At 40.6% G+C, this 27,928-nt stretch overlaps 1 protein-coding gene across 1 annotated transcript in view; it reads right to left on the reverse strand.

Annotated features, from left to right (window-relative positions):
* Nucleotides 1-407: 407 nt before the first annotated feature.
* The window catches only part of TENM1 (teneurin transmembrane protein 1), a 228,218-nt gene continuing 200,697 nt past the window's right edge, over nt 408-27,928 (reverse strand). Inside the window, exons 22-30 of the mRNA XM_030448930.1 lie at nt 24,256-24,622; nt 21,959-22,469; nt 16,859-17,031; nt 15,701-15,936; nt 9,751-10,047; nt 5,100-5,487; nt 3,216-4,436; nt 2,585-2,727; nt 408-1,166 (exon numbers count right to left, since the gene is read on the reverse strand). Coding sequence (XP_030304790.1) covers nt 408-1,166; nt 2,585-2,727; nt 3,216-4,436; nt 5,100-5,487; nt 9,751-10,047; nt 15,701-15,936; nt 16,859-17,031; nt 21,959-22,469; nt 24,256-24,622 — 4,095 coding nt within the window. The remainder of the gene's footprint in view (nt 1,167-2,584; nt 2,728-3,215; nt 4,437-5,099; nt 5,488-9,750; nt 10,048-15,700; nt 15,937-16,858; nt 17,032-21,958; nt 22,470-24,255; nt 24,623-27,928) is intronic.

The following is a 27,928-nucleotide window of genomic DNA, read 5'->3' on the forward strand; positions in this document are numbered from 1 at the left end:
TCTGTAACCTTTTAAAGAACTGGTGAATTGTTAAATCAACAACAGCAACAACAAAAAAAGTTGTGTTTCTTTAGAAGAAGGCAGAGCAGGCTGTGCTCCCCCCACCCCACAGAGATGTGCGGGATCACCCCAGGCCCCCCGCGCGCCGCCCGCGCCCCTCAGCTCTCAGGACTCTGCTTCTGAAATTTTTGAATACTGCCACACAAGAACTAAAAATCGTCACTGTCATCTCGTTAAACGAACAATATTAAAATACCATCTTCTGTCACATTTAAAGGCAGTTGGATATGTTTTTTCCTTTATATTTATATATACAGAGTTCTGATCTAGAAAAAAACAATACAATAAACCATTTTACGTTTAAAAACAGGCAGTCTTTGGTGACGCAAAGGCAGAGATTTTCTTTGTTACCTTCTGCCTATTTCACTCTGTCTCATAAAGTGAATATTATTGGCACTGTCAGAGAGTTCGAGATACTGCTCCACAGATAAAACAAAATATCCATCGTAGCCTTGCACCCTCCCGGTGCTTAAAAGCTGCTGTTTCTCTCCATCTGTCCACGCCCTGATACCTTCTTCCCCTTCTTGCAGCCGTCTCTGCTCCTTAGTCCAGGCCTGAGCCACAGCTCTCTGCCTGGCTATCTCTAAGACATGGTTCTTCTCTTCTTCCACCGTGGTTCCGTAGCGGACGTTGAAGCAGAGGGCGCCGTGCTGGAGCTGGATGTCAGCAAAGCGCCGAGTCCTGCCGCTGATGACGGAAGTCATCTGTGACACCGTGACGTTGACCCCGTTCTCCAAGATCCGTCGTCCCCCCGTGTTGCCAATCAGGGTCAGGTCTTCCTCCAGAGAGCCCAGCTTGATGAAGTAATGGGTGTCTCGGCCCTCGATGGTGAAGTGCAGGTTCTCCAGGTAGTGAGCGTTGTTGAGGATGGCGGCGATGCGCCGGCTGTCCTCGTTGGCCACCCCGATGATGTCGGCTGTCACTATGCCATCCTTGATAGCAAACTTGATGCCTTTTCCGAAGACTGAAGGAACAGCTGCAAATCTTGGCTGCTTCACTCCCTCGTAGCATTTCCCATCACTGTATCTGGGGGTCATAGGAAGCTGGTCCAAGGATATGAAGTTGCGGAGTTGCTTTTGTAGCTCGCACTGAATACCCAGGATAGTCTGGAAAAGAAAATAACCATCAAGTTTGCAGGAGAGGCATCTTGTAAGTTCATTATAGTGCTTCACAGACCCTACTAATCTCGTAGTTGCTTAGAATGGATCTTCAATTTCTTTGTAAAGCATCTACAGAGCTCAGGGATACACACAGGCTTTCTGATTGCCCTAAGTATTGCTTTCTGTCTCTTGGACTCTTCAGTTTCTAGAAAACAAAAGGAGAATTTTTATCACAAATGCTATGTTTCGCATTTATTCTTCCTGATTTTTCTTCCTCCCTTCTTCAAATTGTTACTCTGCCAGCTGATCTTTCAACTTGCAGGTGTGAGAAAGCCCAAGCTCAAAGCTGTTTCTATGCTTAGTCTCTATGTGTTTCATTATGTCCTCTGTAAAACAACAATAACAGTTTTTCTAGCCCTCTCTTTAAGGAAAGAAGGCTGTGAAGGTCTCCAGACACTAGAACAATAGGAAGCAAGCAAGTACATTGGATCTGTAGATCTTATTCCCCATTGAGGTTAAAAAAAAAACAAAACCTCACAATCTTTTAACACTACACCTTTGCTGTGCCTTTGTAATAGCTTCTTTAGTATCTCAGCAACAATTTTACATGGACATGCTCCTATATGTGCAACAAGCTCTGACCTCCCAGCCCTCTGTGCTTTGTGCAGACATTGGTACCTGGGAAACAATGTGTGTTAAAGGCAGAGAGTGTGAACTCACAACACGGACACTTCCTTTTCCCAGCAGCATTAAAGGAAAGCTGTCTTTTCCCTCTCATCTTTCTTTGCAAAATCATGTTGCTTTGTTAAAATACGTTCATATGGTCAAATGCAAAACATGAACAACTGCTTAGAATATTGGTGTTCGGTCTTGTTGCAGCTACACTGATTGCTAGGACCTGACAGCTGCTGCTTGGCTCTTCTTTAATGAAAATAAACCCTGGAGCAAGGTTGAGGTTTACAGATTCCCCTACAAATCCATAGCAACACTTTGGTTTTCCTGCAATAATTAGTCAGAGTTACAGACTTGTAAAGTTGTTTATACCCTCAGTGATTTTACACCTCTCATGGCATCTTTTATAACAGAAATGAAAATCTGTGGTTTTAATTTTTTATTTCCACAGATTATTTTGCAGCTTTTATAATTTTGAGACAAACACTTTTGCCTATTCTGCCCCTCAAATTTGGATGTATTATCTCTAAATGACTGAAAAGTTTCTTCTCTGTGCTCATACAAGCATCTCCTTAAAACTCTGCTCTGATGCCTGCACATATTGGGAGAACATTAAAGCTTCTAGCATGGTCAGCCTGTTGGCCTTGGCTAATATGTTGAAAGATAGTCATGATGTTTTCTTGGTCTCCAATATTTTCCAATTATATTTCTTAATTAAGAGATAGAAGCAGCTGAACTCAGTTTTTGCTCACCTTTCCAGGATCCCACTCTTGGGTTTTTGTTTGGAGCTGTAGAAGTTCATATGTTGTCTCCAAAGCTTCTATCTCTGGTTTTGGGAATCCAGGTAGTACGTTGTGCAACTGGAAACCAAACAGCTCTAACCAACTTCCAATGTCTACAAAACAACAAGGAGAGGATGCTGGCAATAAGGCACACAAATCCTAGGAAAAGTGAGGGCAGTCTGCAGAAGTCTCATCTATGCAGAAATAATGATTTCACATCCATTTATATTTTCATGCTGGCTACAGCATTTACTGTAGCAAATTATTTGAATAAAAAGCATTGCAATAGTCCAAGCAATAGGGCACCTTCTATCTATTTGTAATGGAAAAAATTCAAATTAAGCTGCTTCCATTCTTCCTCTAATTTTAGCTCTTAGAAAAGCAGCAGAAACAACTATTAATTATTTACTTTGTTACCATAAAGGCTACAGAGGACCTATACAGCACAGTAAGATGATATCTATAGAAGAGATGACTTTAACCTGCATACAACTAGAGCTAAGCATTAACTTTGGATGTATGCAAAAGATTTCTGGAGCCTTGAACCCACACCAGAATTTCACCAAAATTTGTATCTTTGTGAGAAATATGTTACTTTTACCTGTTGTATACTTAGCAACATCTTGGATTCTGCCAACTGGGTAATTATTTTCAAATGAGTAGAGATTAAATGGTTGTGGGACAGCATTCAGGTGTTTCCATATATGATGATTTGGTGTCGTCCACCGCCCAGCAATGACATCATAGTCCCTCTGACCCAGGTGAACTAATTTAGTAAGAGAATCATAGAGCCCGCCATGAAAACCAATGATAACCTGGAAATCTGGATTAGTGTCCTGGTAGATCTCTCCATATGGGGTGTACAAAATCTCTTTTATGACTTGGCCCCGACTGCTAAATACAGCTAGAGGCGTTCCAGTGTTATCACAGGCAACATAATATTCTTCTCCACTGCTTAATTCCATTGCAATGAGATGACCCTGAAGATCATAATACAGAGATGTTATTTCTGAGCTACTATGGTTGTACAAGTGAGTAACTCTGATTGGGTTGGAGAGATCAGCATAGAAGAACTGTAAGTGTTGTCCTAAGCTTGATTTGCTTGCGACTCGTCTTCCGAGACCGTCGTAACAATATTGCACAGTCCAGCCAGACACTTTGTTGTAGGCTTTGTTCAGCAGACCATTAGAGTTGTACTCAAAGATCTCATTTCCTCTTTGCCTGAGAAAACCATCTTCGTCCATTTTATACTGAATTTCTCCCAGCCTGGTAATGCGATCCCTCAGGTCGTACCGCAGGGGAGTGAGGCGAGCGCTGTTTCCGTGGCTCAGCAAGTTGATGTTGCCATTAAGGTCGTAGCTGTAGCGCCACTGAGTTTTATCATTCACAGACACAGTCTGAAGTTGCCCATCAGCATCATATTCATAAAAATACCTCGTTATATTGGCATCCACACCCACACGGATGTCACAAATCACCATGCGGCCCATGTTGTCATACTGGATGGTCATCCAGTAAGCGATAGACTTCAGGATTTCGTACTGGACTTCGATCACCTGCCCGTTGGCACTGAAAATTTTGGTGTGTTTCATCACGGTGGTGGTGATCACTTGGTTCAGATCATAATTAATGACACTGAACTTCCCAAATTGTTCGGTCCGGCCGGAGACATCGACGTAACGGTAGAGATCGATGGGCAGCGGCGTCTCGTTTATCATGGCCTGCATGCTGGTGACACGGAAGTTGTTGTAGCTGTAGTCAAATCTGGCATTCACAAGCCCCTCCTCACTAAACCGGAAGATCTGGCGGCCAATAAGTGGGCCTGTCCAAAACAAATGGGGGAAAGAGGAAAAAGAAAGAAAAAGAATGAATTACGACCATGGTATCTTTATGCTAGAGACCAAGCACAGACTGGCGATGAACCCAAATATACTCTTAACTGTCTCAGAAAGTACCATTAACTAAGAGTATGTTAGATTACTCTCCCATAAACCTTTCTTAATGCTTGCTTTACAAAATACTTATATTTTATTAACATTTGTTTAAATGAATGCTATTTTATTCATAATTACGTTTCCTATTTACTTGAAAGATAATTCTAAACTAAATTCATTTTACGTGGTGACTTCCTTCCTTACATAATCAGTCCCTTTGAATTTATGTTGGATTATGTTATAAACAGGGAAACTGGAAAATATAGACAATAAACCAAGTTGATTTAGTATTCAGCAAAGATCCACCCGGTGAAATAAAAACAATCAAACATTATAAGAGCTATTCCATACCAAGCAATAAAAAGAAAACTGTATTTCAAACAGGACAGCTATATACACCTATGGACAGAGACATAGAGAGGCATGCATGTATTTTGCTGTTGAAACATAAACTATAAGAACTTGCAGACATAAAAATAACAGCATTTCGTGCCAGGTGAGTGCAAGATCAGGGCCAAAAACTTCAGCAAAGCAGTCACAGCCACACAAACCTGTTTGCCTGTATCTGATGGTACAGATGAACCCATCGTGCATCAAGTGTATTGTTTTAATAACCCCGGAAGATTCCTCATAGGTGAAGGTGACTTGAGTAGTGTCGTAAAGGATCTCGGAAAGCCGGGACTGTTTGGTGTATTTATAGAGGACCCTGCGTCCCGTCCCTGGGTACAACGTTTGCAGGAGCCTCTCGTCTCTGGTGACATCCTGGATGAAGGCAACGCTGCTGTCTGGAGGGGTGTAGGTGTTGCGGTAGTAGCCCACGGACAGCATGGTCTGCAGGGCATGGCGCACCATGCTGGGCATGGTGACAGAGAGCAGGTAGGCGGACTGGTCGTACTCAAAGATGTAGCGGCGCTGGCTGGGCAAGAGGAGCATCACCGACTGCAAGCAGAGAGGAATGAGAGGGTAAGTGGCCCAAAAAGCAAGTGATTGTTCAACTAAACGGGTGCCTGAAGGGCAAGGAGCTTTTGAATTTAGGTTTAACTTAGGTTTAGTTTAATTTAGGAAATTAGGTTTAGGTTGGATATTAGAAAGAATTTCTTTACCGAGAGGGTGATCAGACATTGGAATGGGCTGCCCAGGGAAGTAGTGGATTCTCCGTCCCTGGAGATATTTAAAAAGAGACTGGATGTGGCACTCAGTGCCATGGTCTGGTAACTGCAACGGTAGTGGATCAAGGGTTGGACTTTATGATCTCTGAGGTCCCTTCCAACCCAGTCGATTCTATGATTCTATGATTCTATGAATCACTGTCCGATTGCCTGTTTTGCTTTTGCCCTTGGCAGGAGTGAAGCTTTTGGCTCCAGGAGAACTGGCCAACAAGGTGGTACAAACCAGGAGGAGATTAAGTCCAAAACTGGAAGGCAGATGTGGTTCTCAGTAACATTTCAGCCTCATGCTGACTTGCTAGGTTGCTTTGAAATATTGAAGTCATCCTCCCAAGGAGCAAAACACAGGGAACCCCTCCCTAACACCCAGGCAGAGAATCTGCATCAGCAGATGTTTCTACAAAAGGGGGAAAGGGGAAACTTTCAATGAGCTGTAGACAGCGTTGAGCTTTTAGTGGTACTCTGCATAGCACAGGCCTACCCCCTTTTCCTGTATGTCTAAAATGCACATTGCCCCAGAGGTCACAGTATTTCTGTGCTTACAGATGAATTAAAATAAGTCTGCAGGTTCTTCGGTGTGACTACATCAATCTCTGTTTTTTAATGTTTACAAAAAGCATGATTTCTATGCAGGTCATTGCCCTGTGTTGGTTTACTGTGGCTGGTCAATGACATCTGGTGTGTTTGTTTAGCAGCTGAATGTGGAAGCATTCAGATATTATTTTTTTTTCTGTGCAAATTTAATTTTTGGCTCCTGTGAATTTTTTCACCAGTCATGTGCAAAGTCCCAGTGTCACAGAGCACAAGCCCACTGGTGAAGAGCCACTCTTGAAACAAGCACATTGAAAACACAGAGTGAAAACGTAGGGGAGAACTTTGTAGCCTTCTCCAGCTCCAGTAAGTAAATCTGGCTGGGCCAGAGCACTGCTCATCCTTCCACTCTGTCTGAGCTGACACTGCCCAGTTCTTAGCCCATGGTCTGAACCTGCCAGGCACATAAGCAAATTTGTCAGGCTTCTGCATGATCATGCAGACCAATGTCTTATGAGGAACAATGTGACCATTTTTTTCATAAAGCATTGGAGAAAGAAATCACAAGAAAAGGCAATTTTTCCCCCCTCTAAGCTGAAAAATCATCTCTGGGAAGAAAACACTGAGAGCTCAGCCCTGCAATGTGTTAAGTAACACTGGCCCTGAGCCACTCAACTCTGACAAATAACCCAGGGGCTTATTCAAAGGACCAAAGATAGGCTAAGGCTTGGCTATCTTCTCTGCATCCCCGGCCCCCTGCCCTCCCAAGATGTATTTCTTCCTGCCCTTGGTGAAAGGCATCTGTCACCTGTACCTGAGCCACCCAGCACCAACATATGCCACTGGCAGGTCCCTCTCTGCCAACTGGTGACAGCAGACCTTTGCACTGAGCCTTTTCCTGATTGCTTTATTGCTGATCTGCCAAGCATTTCTAACACACACAGAGTGTTTATTTTGTTTTCACCTTCAGTCATCAGTTCCCCCCCCTGCAGTAAACCACTGCCTGAACTCTTTCTTAGCACTGATGCCTCTCTCTCTCCACTGCTCCTGGGCCTGTTTTTAAGCTGTCTGCCATTGACAGGGTATGAATAACAAGACCAGAAACATCTCTATTGTAACTTTAGTGTCCCTGTGTGCCATTTTTACAGCACTTTGTGGTTTTTCCACTTTTGTTCAGGAAAGCATAAGGACAGACAGTACAAGGGTAAGAGATTTTGCCTGTTTGAGGACATGATAAAGAGGAAAAAAAAAATTCCCATTTCATCCTTCGTATTACAATAGATTTTTCAACCCTTGGCACAAATTGGGTTCTAATTGTTTTAAAGGATTTCAGAGGGTAGCTCACAAAACATCCCAAAAGCTCTTCTTCTAGAAAAGCAACCAGAGCAGCCACATACTGCTTGATGCCACATGGTAGATGGAGTCAAACAGCCAGTGGCAATTATTTGGAGCTCTACTGGGAATACAGAGAAATGCTGAGCTTCTCCACTAGATGTCATTTCTGTCCCATATACTCATGCATCCCTTAAGCTGCTTTTCCTGGTGGCAAACAGCAAGATTTTGGGAACAAACTTGGGAGTATACAGGAGGTTTTACAACATCCTTAGCTAACTGAAGAACGTGGCCAAAACCAGAGGAACTGAACTGCATCAGTAAAAATGATTTACAGGGCTATTACCAGCATAGTGCTTTTTAAAACATAAACTATTTGGGCTATTTTTGGAAGGGGTAGAGATTTTTGAAGACAGATGATTAAGTCATCAAGTGCTAAAAAATGAAGAATTAAATAACTACGAGTTGGAAGCAATGATATAATTGATTTTTTGATAAAAAGAAACACTGGGTCTTAGGTTTCAGACAACCTTTAGCAATCAGTACATAATTAACACAATGAGTTATTGACTTTAATGGAGCCACAAAATGATATTTCAGTGTCTAATTTTGACAGCGAATTAATTGGTCTTTGGCACAAGGAACATTCAGTGAGGAAAGTACATTAAACAGCTGGAAGATTATGTCCACAGTGTGTATGACTTTCAGTAATTTTAATGACAACTTCCAGCATAACCCAAGCCTGCAGCTACCTAAACCACTAAGCTTTTGCCATTGGCTTCTACAAGATCAGGATCTGGCCAGTAGAATACTGACTTGTAGAATAACACTTTTAAGTTATATGAGTTTATTTATAAGCTCATGCAAACTAAGAACACACAAAATGGTTCGGAAAGATAAGAAGCATACATCTTTCCAAAATTATGGTCCATTAGGCCCAGAGAGAACATAAAAGATTCCTCCTGAAGGCACATTGCTGAAATATTTGAAATCTGTACTAAACGCCTGTTTACTTCCAATTTGCAGAAGAGCATGCAGACAAAAGAAGCCCTGACAAATTTATCTTAACCAACCTTCTGAAGCTTCTAGGGTTTGCCAATCTTGTTAACACATGCAAGAACCATACTGCGTGCAGACAAGGAAGGAGTCACATTTTTATGCATTCCAGTCTCAATAATTTTTTTTTTTCTCTGGGTTAGGTTTAAGTTTTTTGAGGATCAAGCTTAAATACGTTCAAAATAAACACAGCAAAGTTTATCTTAGAAGTACACATTTGAAACTTTTTAATATATAAATAACTTCAAAGTAATTGGATTTTCTGTGTGTAATACTCCCTATTAGTTTTACCTCACCTGCCCCCTCCTAGCCTTCCCCTGTGGTTATCAGGTTCAGAGGAAATGTTCTGCAAAGTCTGGGTATATTGGATAGTCCAAGTTGTTGTCATTAAAAAAAAAAAAAAAAAAGGTTCATGCTAAGTTCTGAAAGCTTTAAAAGTACAGATTGGCTTTTTGGTGCTGAGGGACAAGACCAAATGAGATGCTTGTACAGAGGAAGGAGACACTGTTCTTCCTGAGTCTGTACACTTATTCTCCCATCTTGTGACCATTCCCTACAGACATAATTGAAAATTACAATACTGAGGCAATTTAGACACAATGTCACTATAAAAGCAGAGAAGTAACTCACTTCATATTAATGTTTCCCTACATAAATGAACCTCATAAATACTGAGGTAATCTTTCTTCTCACAGGATCAATCCCTTTTTACAGCACAACACTGAACAGGTGCAAGCTCATAATCACTGGCTTGTAATTTTGGCTTCAAAGAACTGTGGAGGGGGAAGAGCTTCTTTTCAGTGATTTTTGTGTTTTTGATTGTATTATACAGTGGCAACACATTTTTTTCAGCAATGAGAGTGTCCTTTGTTCACTTACACTTGGGTTGAGACAAAAAAGTCATTTTTACCTATCAGTTAAACAAATCTGAGGTGTTATAACTTCCTTCAGAACTAAACTATGACAGGTTTGAGCAGGTAACATTAGGTCTAAGCATATCCAGAGACATTTTTATCAAGTTCTTTTAACTGTATGCATTTTCTGAAATATTCTTGCAAGAGGCAGCATATTTCAAAATAAATATTTGGTACAACAATCCACTTTTAAAATTATTTACCTTTTCTAAGTATGTGTAACTCCACATTTTACCATCTGCCCATGTTCTGGAAATTATGTTCCCACTTGGATCATACTCCATTTTCTCAGTCCAGGTTCCTCTTTGGATATAAGTGACTAATCCAGAATGTGAATAAGTGATATTGACCTCATTGTACTTGCTGATGGGAGACCATAAAACTGGGCGACCTGTCTGGTCATACATAATCCGAAGAGTGAATTTTCTATGATCATCATAAATCTTTCCTGTTCTGGTTGTATGATCAAAATCAATGGACAGCAGGTTTCTGTTGTGGGCCTAAACAAAAAGATACAGGAAGGTAAGAAAACAATACATCTTAATTACACACAACACAACCATTTCAGTGCTACCTCTAACCAAAATGTGGTTTAACATTATGATGGAAAAGTTAGGTCTTATTAAGACAAGAAAACAGGAAAATCCTTAGATGGAAAACAGGAGGACCACCAAACAAAATGCTGCTTGCATTCAGTGTTGTAATGCTTCCCATTACCTGATGGTAAACCCTTACCTCTGCTCTCACTTTTTAATAAGTTTTCCCTCTTGCTTCTCAGCTTTCATCTTTCTGTGGATAGATGTTTTTGATTCCAGTTGCAGATGTGTAGTTAAGCCCACAAACTAACAAAGGTACCCTATCCACAGCTCAGTTCCTGCTCTGGCATAGCCCACACCAGCTGCCACAAAGGGAAGACCTCTGCTTCCAGCTCCCAAAGACTCCTCACCAGGAACCTTGTCATTTTTCAGAAAACCACCCCACTCCCAGGGCTTTTTGGCAGGGGTCCTTGGTGCCAGCCATGCTCTTTCTTGCAGCCCTCTCACCATTTAGGACCTGCAATATTTGTTAAACTCACTGTGTCCAGCAGAATACCAGAGTGACCTTTGTGGTCGAAGAGGAAAATAAAATCCAGAGGGGCACCCCAATTCTTGGTTTGAAACCAAGTCCCAAGCTGAGCCAAATTTGGGAAGATAAGATGTATTTATCCAGTGCTTTCATCCTCTGCCTCCTTAGATCACTCAGTCACTGGGTAACCCCTATTAAATTCCACTTAGATCAGGGACAAAATTTAGGGAACCATAAAATTTTGTTCACTGACTTGTGTTTTTCAGATCAATGCTCACTGTGCTCATTGTATTAATCACCTGCATTTTATGTAATCACTTGTACTAATCTATTCCAATTAATAAACTCCTCATAGCAGAGAGGGTGTCAGTGCAGGTGTTAGCCCAGCACACTGCTTGCTCCTCTCTGAGACCTGGAGGCACAGCTGTAAAGTGGATGGTTAGGAATAACTGTTTAATAATTTAAGCCACGATTATATGGTGGAAGTGATTAGAAAGAACAATTTTTATTTTTTTTTTTCTTTCCCCTTTCTGTTTTTAGACACAAAATAATTTGGAAATCTAGAAGAAGCAGGTGTTCTTTCTTCAACTACCATTCCTGGGGTTTTATATACACACATGTCAAACTTTAATAGTGTTCATTTACAATAGCTGTAAAATACCTATATACCCCTGTAGACTGCTGTTACTATTACAATTTATGCTCTAATGATAGTTAAGGAGCCCAAGTAAAATGTGGTGCTCAACTCAACTATGTTTGCTTGTATATAGTCTGATGGATTCAGTTTATTGTATTTCTTTGCAAATGTCTTACAGTTTCTGAAAACAAATCCTTCAGGTGGTAAAATGGTGAAAAAACTGAAAAGCAACCAGGGCATATACCCTGGCTTATATTAATTCACTGTCTGTATACATATTTAATGTTCTTATTTCAATTATTATTGTTTTAGAATGCAGCTGGGGGAAAGGAAAGCCTTGAGTGCAAATTGCTTGCAATCTAAATTTCAGGGACAATACAACAAATAAGAATGAAAATCAAACTGAATTATCAGTGGAGTGGATAGCAGCAGTATTTGAAAGCTCATAAAGTTAAAATAAGGTTTTGGGGGGGGTGTTACTCCCTTGTATTCCACATCTTATGTCTCATTTGTTTACTTTTTAATATTAGATTTGAATTGAACACTCTTCTAAAGAAAAAGCAGGACAACACAAGGGCAGCAGGTCTCATTTCTGGTTCTGGTCTCATTTCAAAGTTCTGGTACAGGCCAGGGAAAACTGGTGAATTGGTTTCTGAAAGCAGTGTTGGGTCAGAATTTCAGAAGAATGAAAATAGGAAGAAAATTTAGCTAACTTAACACTGTTAATTAGTGCATAAAAAGATAAATTTATTACATATTTTGAACCCTTTGTTGACTCTACCTCTGTTAAGTGTAAGTAATCTCATCACATCAATGTGCACTTCTGATTTTCATTCTCAAACCTCAACTTCCTACAATGTGTAAATCAGATGAGATAATTGTATTATTTCCTTGTCTGTGTTTTGATTTGAGTCAACACAAAGTGATACATGCTGGCAGAGTACTTGGTTCTATCATTAGAATTTGCTGTAAGACTGGTAAATACAGGGAGATAATTTCCTAAATGCAGTAATAAACATATCTGTCAAAGCCTCTATCTGCAGGACTTTTGAATTGAGGCCAGTGAGTCACTTCCTTTTTTGTTAGTAGGAAAAAAAAAAAGATAAAAACTAAGACTGGCCAAGCATTCCATTTTCTATTTGATAGATATTCAGTTATAAAACCTGGACTGCATCCAATGCTAAATTCTTCTAAGTTATGCAAAAGACAGGAGGGAACGAAGCTGCATTTTAATCAGTGTATTACTATGCATCATGCTCATTGGTTTTAACATCAGCCTTTGCTTCATTTTTAGAAGTCAATTAAAATAGCAGTTCAATTGATAAAAAAGAAGTCTTGCTAGATTAAGATTGATGTTAAAGTGCCTGATTGTACACAGATTTATTATTAATATAAAATGCATACATGCCTACAGACTGCTTTATATACTTTCAGGAAGCATCAGGGCAGGCAGTTCTGCACTTAAAGGAAGAAACCTGTGATTAATTCCTGTTTCCCACATTGATTTAGATGCTGTGATAAAGTTAGATGCCTGTTATAGCTTTGCTGTTAACTTACTCACTTTCTGTTCTATTTCTACAGCCAGGAATTCACACCATGTGAAAATCCCCCTTTTGAAACCACAACATTTCCAGCATTATTCAGAACATGGTAACAGTGGCTGCATTTTAAAAGAGAAAAAGCCCCAACCCTAACAGAGTTACATGCTTTCAAGATGGTTGCTAATTGTGATTAAGAATTAAAAATATTAGGACCAGGTAGAGAAGGAAAAGCTTTCTTCACTTCAACTGGGTCATCCTTTATCTCATTCCCAGTTATGTGCCTTCTAATTTGTACCTCTTAGCACTTGGAGCTGTTTGTTTCCATGAGGATAACAGGACTGATCTCTAAGTAATATCTTTGTACCTCATTTCAATGCTTTTTTGTTCTCTTCCATTGTGCTGTTTTGCTTTTTTTTTTCTTTTTCCTTTTTCTTTAACAGAGGGTTCCTGCAAGAATGTTCATTTCCACTGAGAACCAGTCCAATCCAATCCCCAGAGCTTTTCTCTACATATATTTTCAAAGTTCAGCATAGTTCTTTCTGCCCTACATTGCAAGCTTTCTAACAAACCACCTATTGTGCCAGTCATAGCACATTTAAGTGTTGAAAAACTTTCTTTTTTAAATACAACTCACTGGAAGTTTTCAGAAGGTCTCATCAGAATCTCATCCAGCATAATGGCTTCTAATGATGCTACATTTTTTTCCCCAGCAGCATGCAGGATCTGTCAACAGTAAGCCCTAAATCCCTTTCATTATTTGCCATACTGCTTCAAACACACTATATAATGGTATTTCTGCTCCTGCTGTCCTGCATATTTCCTTTTAATCACTAAGGAAAGAGAGCTGTCTCTGGGTATATTCTGCTGCTCTGTAAATTCCTTGCCAGATGCACCATTCCAGCTTCTTCTGCCCACACTAATTCCCCCCCTCCATCAGAATTCCATGCAAACATCTCAGTGCTAATAAAGCTGAACTCCAGGAGCCATGGAGTTCATAAAAGCTCAACTCCAGGTGCTCCAAGAGTCACCTATCCTCTGAGGCCCTTCTCATCCTCAATTTGTCCCTTTCTACTGTGCCTATTTATATAGTGTATCCTATAAGCAGAACATCTTCTCCTTCCACCATCAACAACCCCCAGACAGACAGTCCTAGAGTTTCATGCAGTCAAAAAAGGGGAAAAGACTGTAATCCAGGCAGCTGCCTTGTCCTTGTCCTTCTAAGTCAGCAGGGAGAGTCCATCATCCCCCTTGAGCTTGGGTAGGTCTCAAAGGACACAATTTAAAGAAATAATAATACAATATTCAGCAGCTGTGATGCTAATGGATACTTTTGGATGGAGAATGTAAGACACAATCAAAATAATCAATAGACTCCTTCACTTTCCATCCTTTCATTGGATGAAGAAGAAGAGGGAGAAGCAGGAGTACACAAGTGGTTCCATGCACCAAAAGACTGATCCAGGGGTGGGTCAATCAGTTGCGCTCTGGATAGCTTCAGTGTTGCAGTATTTCTATCAACATTTTATGCCTCCAGCCAGAATTCATTTAATCCTCACCAATTTGTGAACTTCCTTTTTTTTTTTTCTTTTTTTTTTCTTTTTTTTTTGTAGGCAATATGAAAGATTAATCAGAAGCAAATGAAAATGAGTTAAAAGAACACGTAATTGGTTTCAACAAACAGCATAACAGGAATACTGTGCAGGATAAAGTAGTTTTTTTAAATATAACTATCAGGAAAAACGTGGCTCTGGCGATGTAATCATAATTGATTATTGACTACATCCTTTTTATTTAGGATTTTCATTACATATGGGGCAAGAAAAACCTTAATAAAGCTTTTCCTCACTCATAAGATCCTAATAAAGTAACTGTGACTGTCAAAGCAGAAAGATGTCCTGTCAAACAGGTATTTCACTTGCAGCAGCCAGTCTGGCCAGCTCATCCAAATCTTGTATTTCTGACTGATCAGCACGGTTGAAAACCAAACTGCTGATAGACTTAAAAAAAATATATATAGGAACTCATAACCAAAAGGCAATCCAGAGATTTTAATAAACATCTCTGTGTTCAGAGCTAACAGATGTACCTTCAGAGATTATACCTACCCAAACAGGTTGTAGTCAATAATGCAATATTTTTGAGACAAAAATTCCCAGTTGTACTACTGGTAAAGGCTTTTAAGGTGTATTCATGTGAAAACCAGAACTGAATTTGTAAAAAAAATCTGTTCTGCAAGGCAGCAGTCTCTTTGAGCCTTCGTGTTACCTAATTAAATGCTGAATGTTGACCATCTGTCATTGTAATCTGTGACTTCTCCTGACAGATAAATATAAACCCCTGATGCAATGTTAAAGTAATACTTTATTAGAGCCATCTAACCCAGCCTGAGGGAGTGAGGGGCTTTTAGAGCAAGTGGTAGAGAGGGGAATACTGAGCCTGCCTGGATACACAGGGAGGCTCTGCACAACTCTGGCTTGCAGGAAACACAGGGGTGAGGACACCAAAGGTCTGTCCTGAGAGACTCCTCTAGCCTAGGCAGAGTCTGGCACCTGTTTTTTCCCCCCAGAAGGAAGAGGGTTGCTGGACCTGGGAGAAGCAGAATGTGGCTTCAACTCTGCTGCTGTGCTGGAGTTAACTGTGCAAAGCCTTTTGCTCACAGCTTCTTCCAAAGATGTAATTAAGCTCTTAGTTGAAAAAGGAGAGCAAGAAAAAGAGTAATTATGTCTTGAGGTCAAGTCTCACGGCCAAAATCAAACACAGATGAAACGTCTGGTTTTGAAATTCCTGTCTGGGCCCCATCACTGATACAAACTTTCCACTGCTCTTCTTACAAAGCAGAACATTTCAACATGTTTTATGCCCAATGGCTTTCAAAGAGAACACTGCACTTCACACAAGAGGAAGCCTTACCCTGAGCCTTCTCTCAAACGTGGAGATATTGCCTTTGGTCTGCTCCCTCCTTTGTCTCCATTCAATGAGATTTGAGTTGTGCTCTCCAGGAAGGGAGATATTGCACTTCCCCAAAGTGGGGCTGACAACCCCTGCTAGAATATGAGGCTCCGTGTTAAGTGTGATTTCCATCCCACTGGCAAAGGTGACTCTCAGAGACCCATCTGGGCTGACCCGGTAGATATTCTGCGTGTTATCTGTCAAAAAAGAACAACCAGAAACAGGGAGCAGAGAAAAATTCAGACCTCCAGATTCATGAAGCAAATGTTAGGTGCAAATAGGGTTTTGTCCTGGCTGTGTTGGGTTCAGGTTACAGAGAGCTGAACACACACCAGCTGTACTGTGATTTTTGCAACATGTAACCTCTAGGACTTCCCATATCTAAAGAGATTTTTATTACATGTGGCCTAATTTCCATTGTGAACATTTCCCACAGTAGGAACAAAGAGCCTAGACATATGTAAACCCATAGGCTGGGATTTGACCCCTGATATTCTGATGATTTCAGCCCACTGGGACCTGTTGACAGAACTGTGTTTAGCTTGAATGACTGAATTAGACAGAGAAGAAATTCTTTTTGAGACATGTGGTATTGCCAGGGAAATATTGTGATGTCTACAGAGGTCAAGGTAAAAATCTCATTCCCGAGGCAGTCAGCACCAGAGGTGGGTGATGCTTCCCTCCTTCCTACAAGTGCTGCCACCAGGACCCAGAACTACCAAAAAGAATTCATACCACTGCCCAAACAAGGCTTTCAGTGCTAAAATGTCAGCAGAGTGTACAACTCTTTGGGGCAGTATGTCTTAGAATAACAAAGCTCAACTCTATGTACTCCAGATACTGAAAGAGAAAGGAGCACGTAAAGCTTGGAGACTCCAGAGGTATCAATATCTAGAATCTCACCAATGGACTCTACTAGGAGGCAAAAATAAGCTTGTGGATTGTTTCTAATTGGTCCCCAGGAAAAGAATAACTAATATTTAGCTATTTGTACTGAAAGAAGGAAGAAACAAATGAACTAATTGGAAAGTCCTTTTGTGGCAAACAGTTAAGAATGCCCCATCCAGAGTCTGAAATGTAATGAGATGAGGGAAGAAATAATAGAAATGCTCACATTACCTTGTTTTAAAGTATATATTGTAGAGGTAGCTGAGAAGTTTGTGGCTGTGATGACATTCTCTCTGTTTGAAGTATCAAGTTCCACTCGTGTCAGTTTTTCAGTGTCACTGTGGAAGCTGCTGACTTCCCCAGTTGGGAACGTGGCGTTGGTCAGATGCCCATCAGAGTCATACCTGCAACAAATGATGTTTAAGAGCCATTGAAAGACATCACTACTGTCTTGTAGATACTCCTAAATGAAAAAAAAGAAAAAGAGAAATGAAACAAAAAAAGAAAAAATAAAAAAAAAAGAGGAAGAAGTAACACTGTGCAATAAATTAAAAAGTAAGAATCCGCACAATTATTCACTCCAAATGCTTTCATTCCTTGACCTGAATTCCTGAATTCCTGCTTAGACTCTTTTTCACTGGTGCTGGATGAAATACATCTGGGACTATGGAGATGCTACCTCACTCCATGCAGCTCCTGCCTGAGGTTTCCGAGCTGCACAGAGCTGGCAGGGTTTAACCTGCTGGGCTGTGATACAGACGGGTGGCCACTGGAGGTCACTCGGACTTCAGGCAACCCACTAACCCCCGAAGAGGTGTTTTCTTACTCCTAAATTTAAATAAACCCAGTTCTTAGACCCTGCATAAAATTGCCTTTTGTTGCTGATGTGTGAAGTACATAATATGAATGGTGAAATTCAAAAGGGGACCTAAAGCGTGACAATGGTGATAAAATTGGACTGAGATCTGCAGCCATCAAGTTGCCTGGGTGGTTTTTACTCTTCTGTTACGTTTCCCACAGGCCTACTCAAACCAGCAGGAACTTTGCATCACAAGTAACAGCATCAGAACCTAGAGCATCCCACTTTAGTTCACCTCAATTTCATCAGTGCTGAAGAAATTCTTTACATTTAAGGTACTTCATGTGAATTGGGCCATGGTATGAAGAAGTGAATAATCAAAAACTCTGGAGCAGGGTTTCTAATGGTTTTTTTTTTCAGTTCTACAGATATATTTGTTCTTGTTGATGGCTCACATGGAAAACAAGACATAGCACTGCTTGGAATTGTATCATATTAATGCCTTCCATCTTAGAAAGCTTATTGATGCCAACACATTTTAATTCACCCAAGACACCTCCCTGATACTGCAGATGTATTTGCATGAGTAAGCCCAACTCCTGTTCATAAAATAGAAGCCTATTTGTGGAGGTAGGAAAGCATAATTAAGTTTTCATGTTTTATTGAGTGTCTCCCCTCATTCACAAAACCTCCTCAGCTGGTTTATCAAGTGGCAAAACTCAGCGGCTGCGTTCAGTGGAGCTCTTCCAGTTCACATCAGCAAACAATCTGGCTGTGTCCTTCACTTAAATGTTTGGCCATAATTTCCCTAGGATCTTTACTTCCCCCTGCTTAGACAAACTACATGTCACAAGGAGCATTCAGGATTTTTTGCTTCCCCCCCTCCAACATAAGAAAAAAAAAAGTAGAGCAGCTTTGCTTTCCAAGTGCTGGAGAATGAAGCAGTGACCGTGTTGTTCTTTGACAAATAAATTAATCAAATGTTAAATACAACATAATCTCTCTCTCTTTCTCCTTCTCCTGCCCTCACAGGACTTATTTACATTCCCCAGTTCTGTGCAAATTGAGTGGGTGCCACACCCAGAGATTAAAAATGACTCAGCTCACTCCTTTTCATCATCAGAAAATGCCATGAACGTTGGGCAGCTCGATTTCATTTACTGCTTGGTCAAACAGACATGACAGCTTGCTAGGCTATTTGGATTTTCTACCAAACCACAGAAAAATCCCCAAATCATGCGTTTTTTTTACAGCTAATTTATTGGAATGTACCTACTCCTGGAAACAGGAGGAACCCTTACTGGGTGACTGCCCAGATACAGCACTGAATCAGAATGAGAGCAGAGGGCATGGGCTCTCACTTCTGTAGATGGTCCCAGTGACTTCAAGGAGAACATGCAGATTAGCATCTCAGTAAGGACTCCACACCATGCCCCATCTCAAGAGGTTTTTTGTTATTCCAGATTGCTTCAAGAAACCCAGCCTTAGAGGACAGGTTCTGCCACCTTACACATGATGAATTGTAGCACACCAGGACTCAGTTCCTGCAGAGCAATGTTCTACCCATACTAATGGGGTCAGAATCATGACATATTTCTTAATGTTAATTTGGGGCCCACTTATGCCACTGTTCATCATATCGGTGACCATTTAATCATGCAAATAATTGCATTGATTTCAGTACTCACATGAGGAAGTGCTCACCAATATTTGAAATGCACACTTGGGGACAGAGCTTCACAATCCATTTGCATTTCTATGTGTAGCACAGCTAAGAGTTATATCATTTCAAAGGGAAAGCAGTCTAATTAATTTTTTCAGAGACAGTTGTTTCTTGCAGGTATTTTCTTGGCCTTGATTTAATAGAGGCCCAGTGTTCCCCCTCCCCTTTTAGAGCTTTAATGACACAATATTAAAAAAAAAAATCTAGATGACTGAAAATTGTACATTAGCTATAATTTTATGCAACAGCTCTTTCAGTACTTCCATTCCATCAGATTAGTGTAGATGGATGACAAGTACTTTTGTAGGTGGTTTTTTACCTCTTAATAATTTCCCTCTGTGAGTGAATCTGACACATAGGTAGATGTTCTGAACAGTTCATTATCTTTGCACATATTCCTGAATATGTGTGATATGTGTTGTTAAACAAACTCATTGCCATTTCAGCTTGACAGTGCCATGGGCTGAACTTTTGGATGGGAATGCAAATCTAGCTTAAACAGAGGAGATGACTCCAAGCATGCTGAAAAGTGCTCTTATGATAATTCTCTTAGCTCCAATACTATGTTCATGCTGACTTGGAAGCAACTGATACACAGGTAACCCTTAAAAAAAAAAAAATAAATCTATTTTTCAAACTGAAACCAGATATCAGTTCAGAATGTGACCTGTCTGGAAAATAATATCTAGTTAAAGGATGACTGAGGACCATCACATCCCATGACCTGTTCACAGCAGAAGGTGAGATCCAAACCTCCTGAAAGCACCTACTAAGCACAGCTCTGATTATACCCAACCATCCCTCTGGCTGCAGCAGCCTGGGGGACTTTTGTTATATCAGCCATTTAGGAATTTGTAATAGATTCAGCAGATGACTTAAAATATTGAAATGAACATAAATATTAATGACATGGTTTTACTATTTAGTTCTGCTGTTGCTTTTGTAATGCTAACATGTAATTCTGTTATTTTCTACTGACAGATCTAGACTCATGGAAGTTCATGGTCATGCAAAGCCCAGACAAGTTGAAGCATCAATGAGGACAGTGTTACCTACCCCACAGTTAAAGCTGTGGAAATATAAAAAATCATTGAGTTTAGCAAAATTTCTTTGTGTTAACCATACACATAATATCAGTCCTTCAAAGCTACAGCTATTTGTGTAGAAACCAGTACTACATACAATGGGAGGCACTTGCAAGCAGGTGAAGTCCTTTAAAAGATCTTCCTATGCTTCAGTTTTTTAAAAAAAATTGCCAGAGGACAATTGGCATGAACAATAATTGTGTGAAATGTTTTACACTCAATGTCAATGGGTCAGAGGAAGAATACCAAGATTAAGAAGCACATGATAAAAATAATCTGCTCTAACAATCAAGGCCCTGCAACAATGAGTGGTGCTCAGCATTTTAAGAAGCAGCAGGCATGACTTGGAGCAACTGTAAAAGCTTTCTGAAAGTGTCATCGGTCTATGGTCTGGATTGATCCTCAAGTAGAGATTTAAATGGCTCACTCTCAGTGTTAAAATTATTGCAAAGAAGCATATAGTTGAGGTCAGTTGTTTTTTACAAAAGGTAACACTCAAATCAGTGTTTAGAGAGCATCAGGAGCTTTGTCTTGCTGTAAGATAATATAAACTTGTATCAATAGATGCCTGATAAAGAGAACTGAACCTGGAAGGCCCTGTATGATATTGTTTTTCTGTATACTGTCAAAAATGGCACTCTAAACGTTTATACTTATGTCTACCCTATCAGTTAATTCTTCAAAGAATAGTAGAGGGCAGGATGGACAAACATGCCTTGAATAAAAAAAAAAACCAACCCAAGCACTAGCCAGCACTTTCCTCTGCTTTTATTCTACTTCTATTTTCAGAAAACGTTATGCTACAAACCTGTGATGATGATGACTCAATTACCTCTCCAGGTGACTTATGAAGTAACTGAATTCTCCTCAATGTCTTTTCTGTTCATTTCTCACTTTTTCATTTTAGTTTTTGACCACATACTCCTATGCTCCATAGAAAGCAGGCATTATTATACTCCTGGAGTTCTGTGAACTAATACTGCCACGTTAACATTTGATTTCCATCCATTACTTGTCATTCTCAAACAGCATTATGACAAATTATTATAAATAATGAGAAAACCTGATACAACACACATCTTTATAAATCAAAAATGTGTTATTCTTTCTCTGGGATGACCAGGATATTCTGCATCTTTAATTGTCTCAACTTGACAGAAGTTCTCCAGAAATCCATCCCTACTTCCCTCACATAGAGCCTTTTGCTATTACATTTCCTTTTGTTATTAGATGTCCCCTTCCCCTGCTGATAGAGACAACTCCACTCTTGTCTTTAAGTATTCCTTCCACTGAGATTCTCAATTTCCTTCACAACATTCCCTTCTCCAACCAGTATGCTCTTTTTCCCCTTTTTGCCTTGCTCAGGAATTTTGCAAATTCCGGGTTCATATCACAACTTGCTGCCTTGGTTAAAAATAAAATTCCACAATCATACTTTCATTTGGAGAAGCAGATTCACAATATTCAAGTTCAAATGAAGTATAATTGCAGGCAGTTTCTGCTACACTTAATGAGCACCATGCACAGAGCTTTTACATATGACACACGCTTTGGCACTTCAGAAATTTAAGTGTTTCATTGTACAAGCTTGTGCAACAGCATTAATTGTCCTTTCTCATGCACAGTGGCACAGTGGGGTTTTTTTAAATTACTAGAGATGACTAAAAAGATTTCAATGTTCACTTAAAATACCTTACATCAGGCATTTAATGTCCCGGACTTACTCATACACAGTTGTCCATCCGTTTTCATCGCTTTTGGTTGCTAAAAGCCCTGTATTTCCAGGATATGTCATCAAAGCCAGGTTGTAGCCTTGGGCATAAACTCTTTTCAGAACCCCATTGCTGCTTATTGTCAGCCAGTACACTTGGCCACCAGGCACTACGACCCAGAGGGGCAGCCCACTTGTGTCCCTGCGGATGTGAACCGAGTTCCCGTTGCTGCTGGTGATGGTGCCGATATCCCCCTCCCCGCTGTAGGTGAAATTGTAAATGTAGTCCCTGGTTATGAGGTTCAGGGTGTGCAGGTGGGTGCCATTGATGGTGAACTGATACAGCTCTTGGTCTGCTGGTGAGGCAATCTCATACAGGTTGGTGTCACTCAGGTGAGCCTTGTTCCGGCTAACTGCACGGATCCGAACGTTGCCGAGGTCTGCTATGTACAGGGTGTCATCAGGAGAGACTGCTAGAGAAGAAGGGGCTTTCAGCTTGGCATCTTTGGCATATCCACCATCACCTGGAGGAGAAATGTTAATTTTAGTAATCTGTTATGTCCATATTTGAGCTGATCCCCGTAGCGTGACACTGCTTCTCCTCATTTGCAGGTCAATAAAAGAGTATCTTCTTCCAGCTAATTAAAACCATGTTATCTAAGGTTGGTGCAATTCTAAATCAGTCACATTGAAGACAAATAAGAACATAAATTATCTAATTTACACCATTTTTGCTAAGGACAAACCCCTGCTGCTCAGGAAAGCATTAATGGCAAAACAGTGAAAGAAAAAAACACAACTGAAGTTTCATTCCCTACTATTTGTCTGCTGACATGTAGCTAAAGTAAAATGGTGCTAGAACTAAAACAAAGAGAAAATAAAACCCACTCATTCAGCTAAAATGACATTGAACCAATGATTAGTTTATATTTACTAAAAACTCAACACTAGAGGAGAGCAAAAATAGAAGAATAGCCAAAAAGGGTCTTGAGAAACCACACGTTCCAGCATCACTTGTTAATTCACTTGGTTTGTGTATTTTAAAGCTTGAAGAGGATATTTGCATTATAATGGCCTGTATATGCACATCAAAATGACTTTGCATAAGGAGAATTTTCTGTAACTAGCAAGAAAGCATTTAAAGCTCACAGAGAAAAACACAACACTATTTGTATTGCTCAGCTTCTCCTGACTGAGAAGTGAAATTTGATGCAGATTTTGAGCATACCCTGTGCTTCCTTGGAGACAGACAAATTAGCTGGTCTCCTGACCCTGCCTTTCACCAGCCCACCACTTGCACAATCATTAGACTTCCCACAGTTTTTAATTTTTCAGAACTGAGGGCAGTTTCCTTCAATAGGAACCCAGAACAGGGTGCTTTTCACCACTGGTCTACCACAGCTGTAACTGAGACTGGCAGCACTTGGCAGTGCACATGAAGCTTTGATGATCATTACAATGCTGGGTCAGCAATCCACCTTTTCTGGAAGACCATTTACATTTTTTCCTCTCCATTCTTGACACACTTAATGCATTCTTGTCAGTAATTAACCTTTTACTTGAAATGAGAAACTTGAAAATGATTATGACATTACGGAGCAGAACACTGTGGTTCTTAGAGATGACAAGATGATAACATACTGCACACCTCTGTATTTGGGACTGCTGTCCTTTGTCCCCTTATGAAATATGTTTTTTATGCAAAAAAAAAAAAAAGGCATCACAATTGGTTTGGATGCATGCAGGGGAGAGGAGCTGTGTTGCTGAGAACATCCAGTAGGGCAGTGCAGTCCTGGCATTGGCTCTTCCATCTTAAAGTGCACAATGAAGAAATTCTGAACATGACATGTTTGCATCATTTTCCTGGTTGTTAAGCACAACACAAACGATGAGAAGGTATCACCCAGTGCTTTTCACTGGATGTGAAACAGCTTTGTCCTCTTCTTGCTGAGAAGAGCTGCCTGATCCAGTATTGGTAAGGAGCAATATGCATTGGGGCTGATACAGTCTGCAATACAAGCAAACACAGCTGACACAGAAAAGCAGACTTGGAGCTAATTTTGAAGAGGTGTAACATTTGTTATCAAAAAAGGAGAAGTTAAGACCACCTTGAGGTTCCTCCAGTGCTGACTGGGAGACTTTCATCTCCACATCCAATAGATTAAATCCACAAAGAGCTGCTGACAAGGTCTTTGGCTTTCCAAGGAGATGGAATCATTGCTCATCTCTCCTTCCCCTTGTCACTTTGCTAATTTCCAGCTGTGCCAGGGGATTTCAACAGATAAGAGAAAGAAACCAGGACTACCTTACCTGAAAAGCAGTCACAATTAGGATCAATCTTGCAGTCACAATCTGACGGGGCTCCAGCGATTACAGAGATCTCCCCGTTGGTTGTGACTTGTTGTATGCGGTTGATCTTTCTTTCATCTGTCTCTGCAATGTAGAGTATTCCACTGTGAGACACAGCAATGGCCCTGGCTGACTCCAGGGTGGAATGGATGGCCACCTTGCTGACGATGAAGTGGTCGATGCCCGGCACCTGGCAGTGAATGGGGCGCCCTGCGATGATCCGCACGCGCCTGTTCTCGGAGATCTGCAGGACAATGTTGTTGTCCAGGACATACAGGGAATTGTCCAGAGGGTTCACTGTGAGGTCTGTTGGCCACTCTAACCTCACCTGGAAAAGAAATGTTAAAGGAAAGGGGGGGGGGGGGGAAAATCAAAAGAATGGTTAGGACCATAAGGCGGTTTTGTTCAATCACCACTGATCACCAATGTCACTAAGTGGGTTAGTGGTGGATTCACCCAGCACTGCTTCTCTGGGTTGTGCCTTTAATTGAGTTTAGCAGAAGAAGTTTCAAGAAGCATACTCTTTTCTGAGGTCCCCATCCAGTGTGGAACAAAACTGGATTTGAAAAGTCATTTAGCACCCTCTGGGAGGTATTTGCACAAGTCCATTAAGGTAGGAGCTTAATTATACCTATGCAGTCATGCAAATAAAAACACACTTCGTGTCATGCAACATCAGCCAGAAAATTTTCCGGGTCTAAATGTTATTGTTTCAAGGTTGAAGTGAAGACTGGCAGAGTGGAAAACAGTTAGAGGTTGTCAATGTCCTAACACTTTAATTGACTGTTAGTACAAAAGCAAAATGACATACTAGAAGACTATGAGACATTCCACTCTTTCCTAAGCAAGAAATTTAATGAGACTTATGTGCTGCAAGAAATATAAGCACACTAATTCTTTGTAACATATATATATATACACACACACACACCAATATAGCACACTTCACATGATGCAATAGCCAAGTTAATTACTTATACTACTTTTGCCTGGTGACTTCAGTATTTCAGTCATAGGTTAAAGAAATACTTCATATTTAAGGTTAGCTTTTTGCCTTTCTCCATGCAGGTTAAGAGTGTCAACCAAGCAAAGTTTCCAAACCCTGCTGGATGAAATGCAAGGAGATTGACCTCACTCATCTGATTCCTGTTGCATCAGCATCTGGAGGAATGAAATATGCTCCCTGTCATCCTGAAAGACAACTAGCATGTAGGCTGCTGATTGTAGCACATTGAGAAAGCTCAATAGACAGTGCAGGAGTGCTGAACTGGGAAACAACAGAGCAGACTGGTCCCTCTCCCCAGGTAATGGCTGGCAGAGGATTTAGGCTGCAGCTTGTCTGTGGAAAGCTGAGAGAACAACTGAGCCACCAGGACTGCAGGACAGCCTGTTTCTGTCTGTCTCAAGGATGCTTTGCCTGGCATCCTTTGTGAGAAGAAGGCTGCTTTTATCTGGGTGGAATTTTGCTGAATATTTCAGTAATCAGAATAAGTAAATACTAGGCTAAAACGTAATGGTTTCATATGCTGTATGTCACAGAGGCTTCTATTATTTCATTTACTGATTTTGTGGCTGTTTTTTTCTCATTTTTCCACTGTGCTAATTAAAAGATCCATGAATTTGGAGGCTGCAGATGCTAATACAATGCTCAGCACTGAGGAATAACATATGGTGGAGTGTGTGGCCATCACAAGCCACCTGCTCACTGGGGTCAGCTCAGGAACCAGGCTGGAGGCCAAGTCTCTCCTTTTCTCAAGCAACAGTATTTCCTGAATAATTTAATTTCCAGAAGTACATTGTTGGCTTGCTAATTGATGCTTTAATAAAGGGAGGGTATTGTGGGTATGTCTCACCCTGTGTGGTTCTGTGGTGCACCACACAACCACGAAGGCTCCCAGAATAATCCAGTTCCTCCCCGTGCCCAGTTCATTTTGCTAGACAACACAACTGGCATTAAGACTAATGCTGGGGGGTTGAAGATCTCAACTGAACCAGGTGGTAGAGTCTTTCCAAATGATGATAAATGTGGTGAAACAGTTGGAAACAGATTCCTCCCACAAAGGTGCTGATTGCTGTGTGTGCCTGAGCCTGCCCAGATCCCACCCGCTGTGCCAGGGCTGCTTTGCACGCTGCTGTTTGCACAATGTTCAGCTGAGAGTTCACTGGGACAACAAATGAAACTCTTTAGTTAGCATGAAAATCTCTACAAGGGTTCAGGAAACTTGGAAAAAAAACAAAAAACCAAAAAAACCCAAACCCAAACGTACTTGCAATGCACCACTAGTGCAGAACATTTCATTGCTCTGCGAAAGGGATTGGTGTTACTGACACTTCTGACTTCAAGAGCCTCCTCCACAGATCTCTCTGAGGTAAAAATAATCTTTGATTAACTTTAACTAGGTTGTTAGTAATAAAAACTTTGAGTTGGAACTATCTCTTTCTTGCCACAATAACTCTGCATAGCTCCTGCCACGTTTTTATAGCTGGTTTTCCTTCATGGACCAGCTCCATTGACTTTTCTCAGTGAATAATTTTAATTACTCTCACTGTGTGGGTATCCCCGCTGCCTTGCAGATAAAGGGGAACTGGTTTGGACCAAAACAACTTTTTTTCTGGTTGATTTGAGGCTGATCTGGTTTGCTAGCTCACTGCTAGCTCATGCTAGTACAACTGAAGGGAAAAAAAAGATGAAATGGATCCCTTAAAATCAAAGATACACACAAATCTCTGAACACTCCTAATCTGAAGAAGAATTTCAGTGATGTAGGAAAAAAAATCACCATTGTTCTTACAGTATGAACCTCCGAGGCATTTAAACTGGTGTAAGCTGGGGCTGCTGCAGTCCCACCCCATCCCTGTCCCCAGTGCAGCCCCCAGTAGCAAGACCGGCGTTTATCTGCTCCTCTTGAGAGCAGGTTCTTGACAGTTTGCTGGCTAAAAACTAATCACCTAAATCAGTTTAAACTGAAGTGTAACTGCACCCTCAGGTTGACTGTTACCTTGAAAAGTCACTGGTTGTTTCTATTCTTTTAAAAGCAGCTGCCCTCTGGCAGGTTTCTGTGACCAAACCATCCGTTGTGCTTCATTCAGAGCCAGTAAACATATTACAGAGAAGCACTTCAAATTTTATCAGATATGACTGTGCCTATTAAAAAGTTCTTGCAGACAAAACCTCAGCTAGGATTAGAATATTAAATCAGTTACTATCTTTTTATTTACTATACTTTTTAATTTGAAGCAGTACTTTAAAAGCCCCTGTAAAAAGCCCTCTCCCATCTATGTATTTTTTCTTATAACTGAACACTGGGCCAATTGCAACTGTTTTTTCATGTATGGGATGAGTTCTTTTTCTGAGCAGTGTACAGAAATGGCACTGCCAATTATCCCATCATAAACAAGCAGAAGAGGCTTTTTCAGTAGCAGTCGGTACCTCACATTCTTAAAAAATTGAAGTTTTCAGGTGACAATTCTTCTCTGGCTCACTGGAGACTGAGTACATACAATGGAAATCACTGCTGAAACAAATGAACCCTTGAGCAATGAGACCTTTTCCATTTAAGTACTAACATGTCAATTTTTCTGGGAATTCAGCATTTAACTGTCAAGATAACGGCTCCAACTATTTCTAATAATC

The sequence above is a fragment of the Calypte anna genome, chromosome 4 (genome assembly GCF_003957555.1).
Source record: "Calypte anna isolate BGI_N300 chromosome 4, bCalAnn1_v1.p, whole genome shotgun sequence".
In the NCBI taxonomy this organism is placed as follows: Eukaryota; Metazoa; Chordata; class Aves; order Apodiformes; family Trochilidae; genus Calypte; species Calypte anna.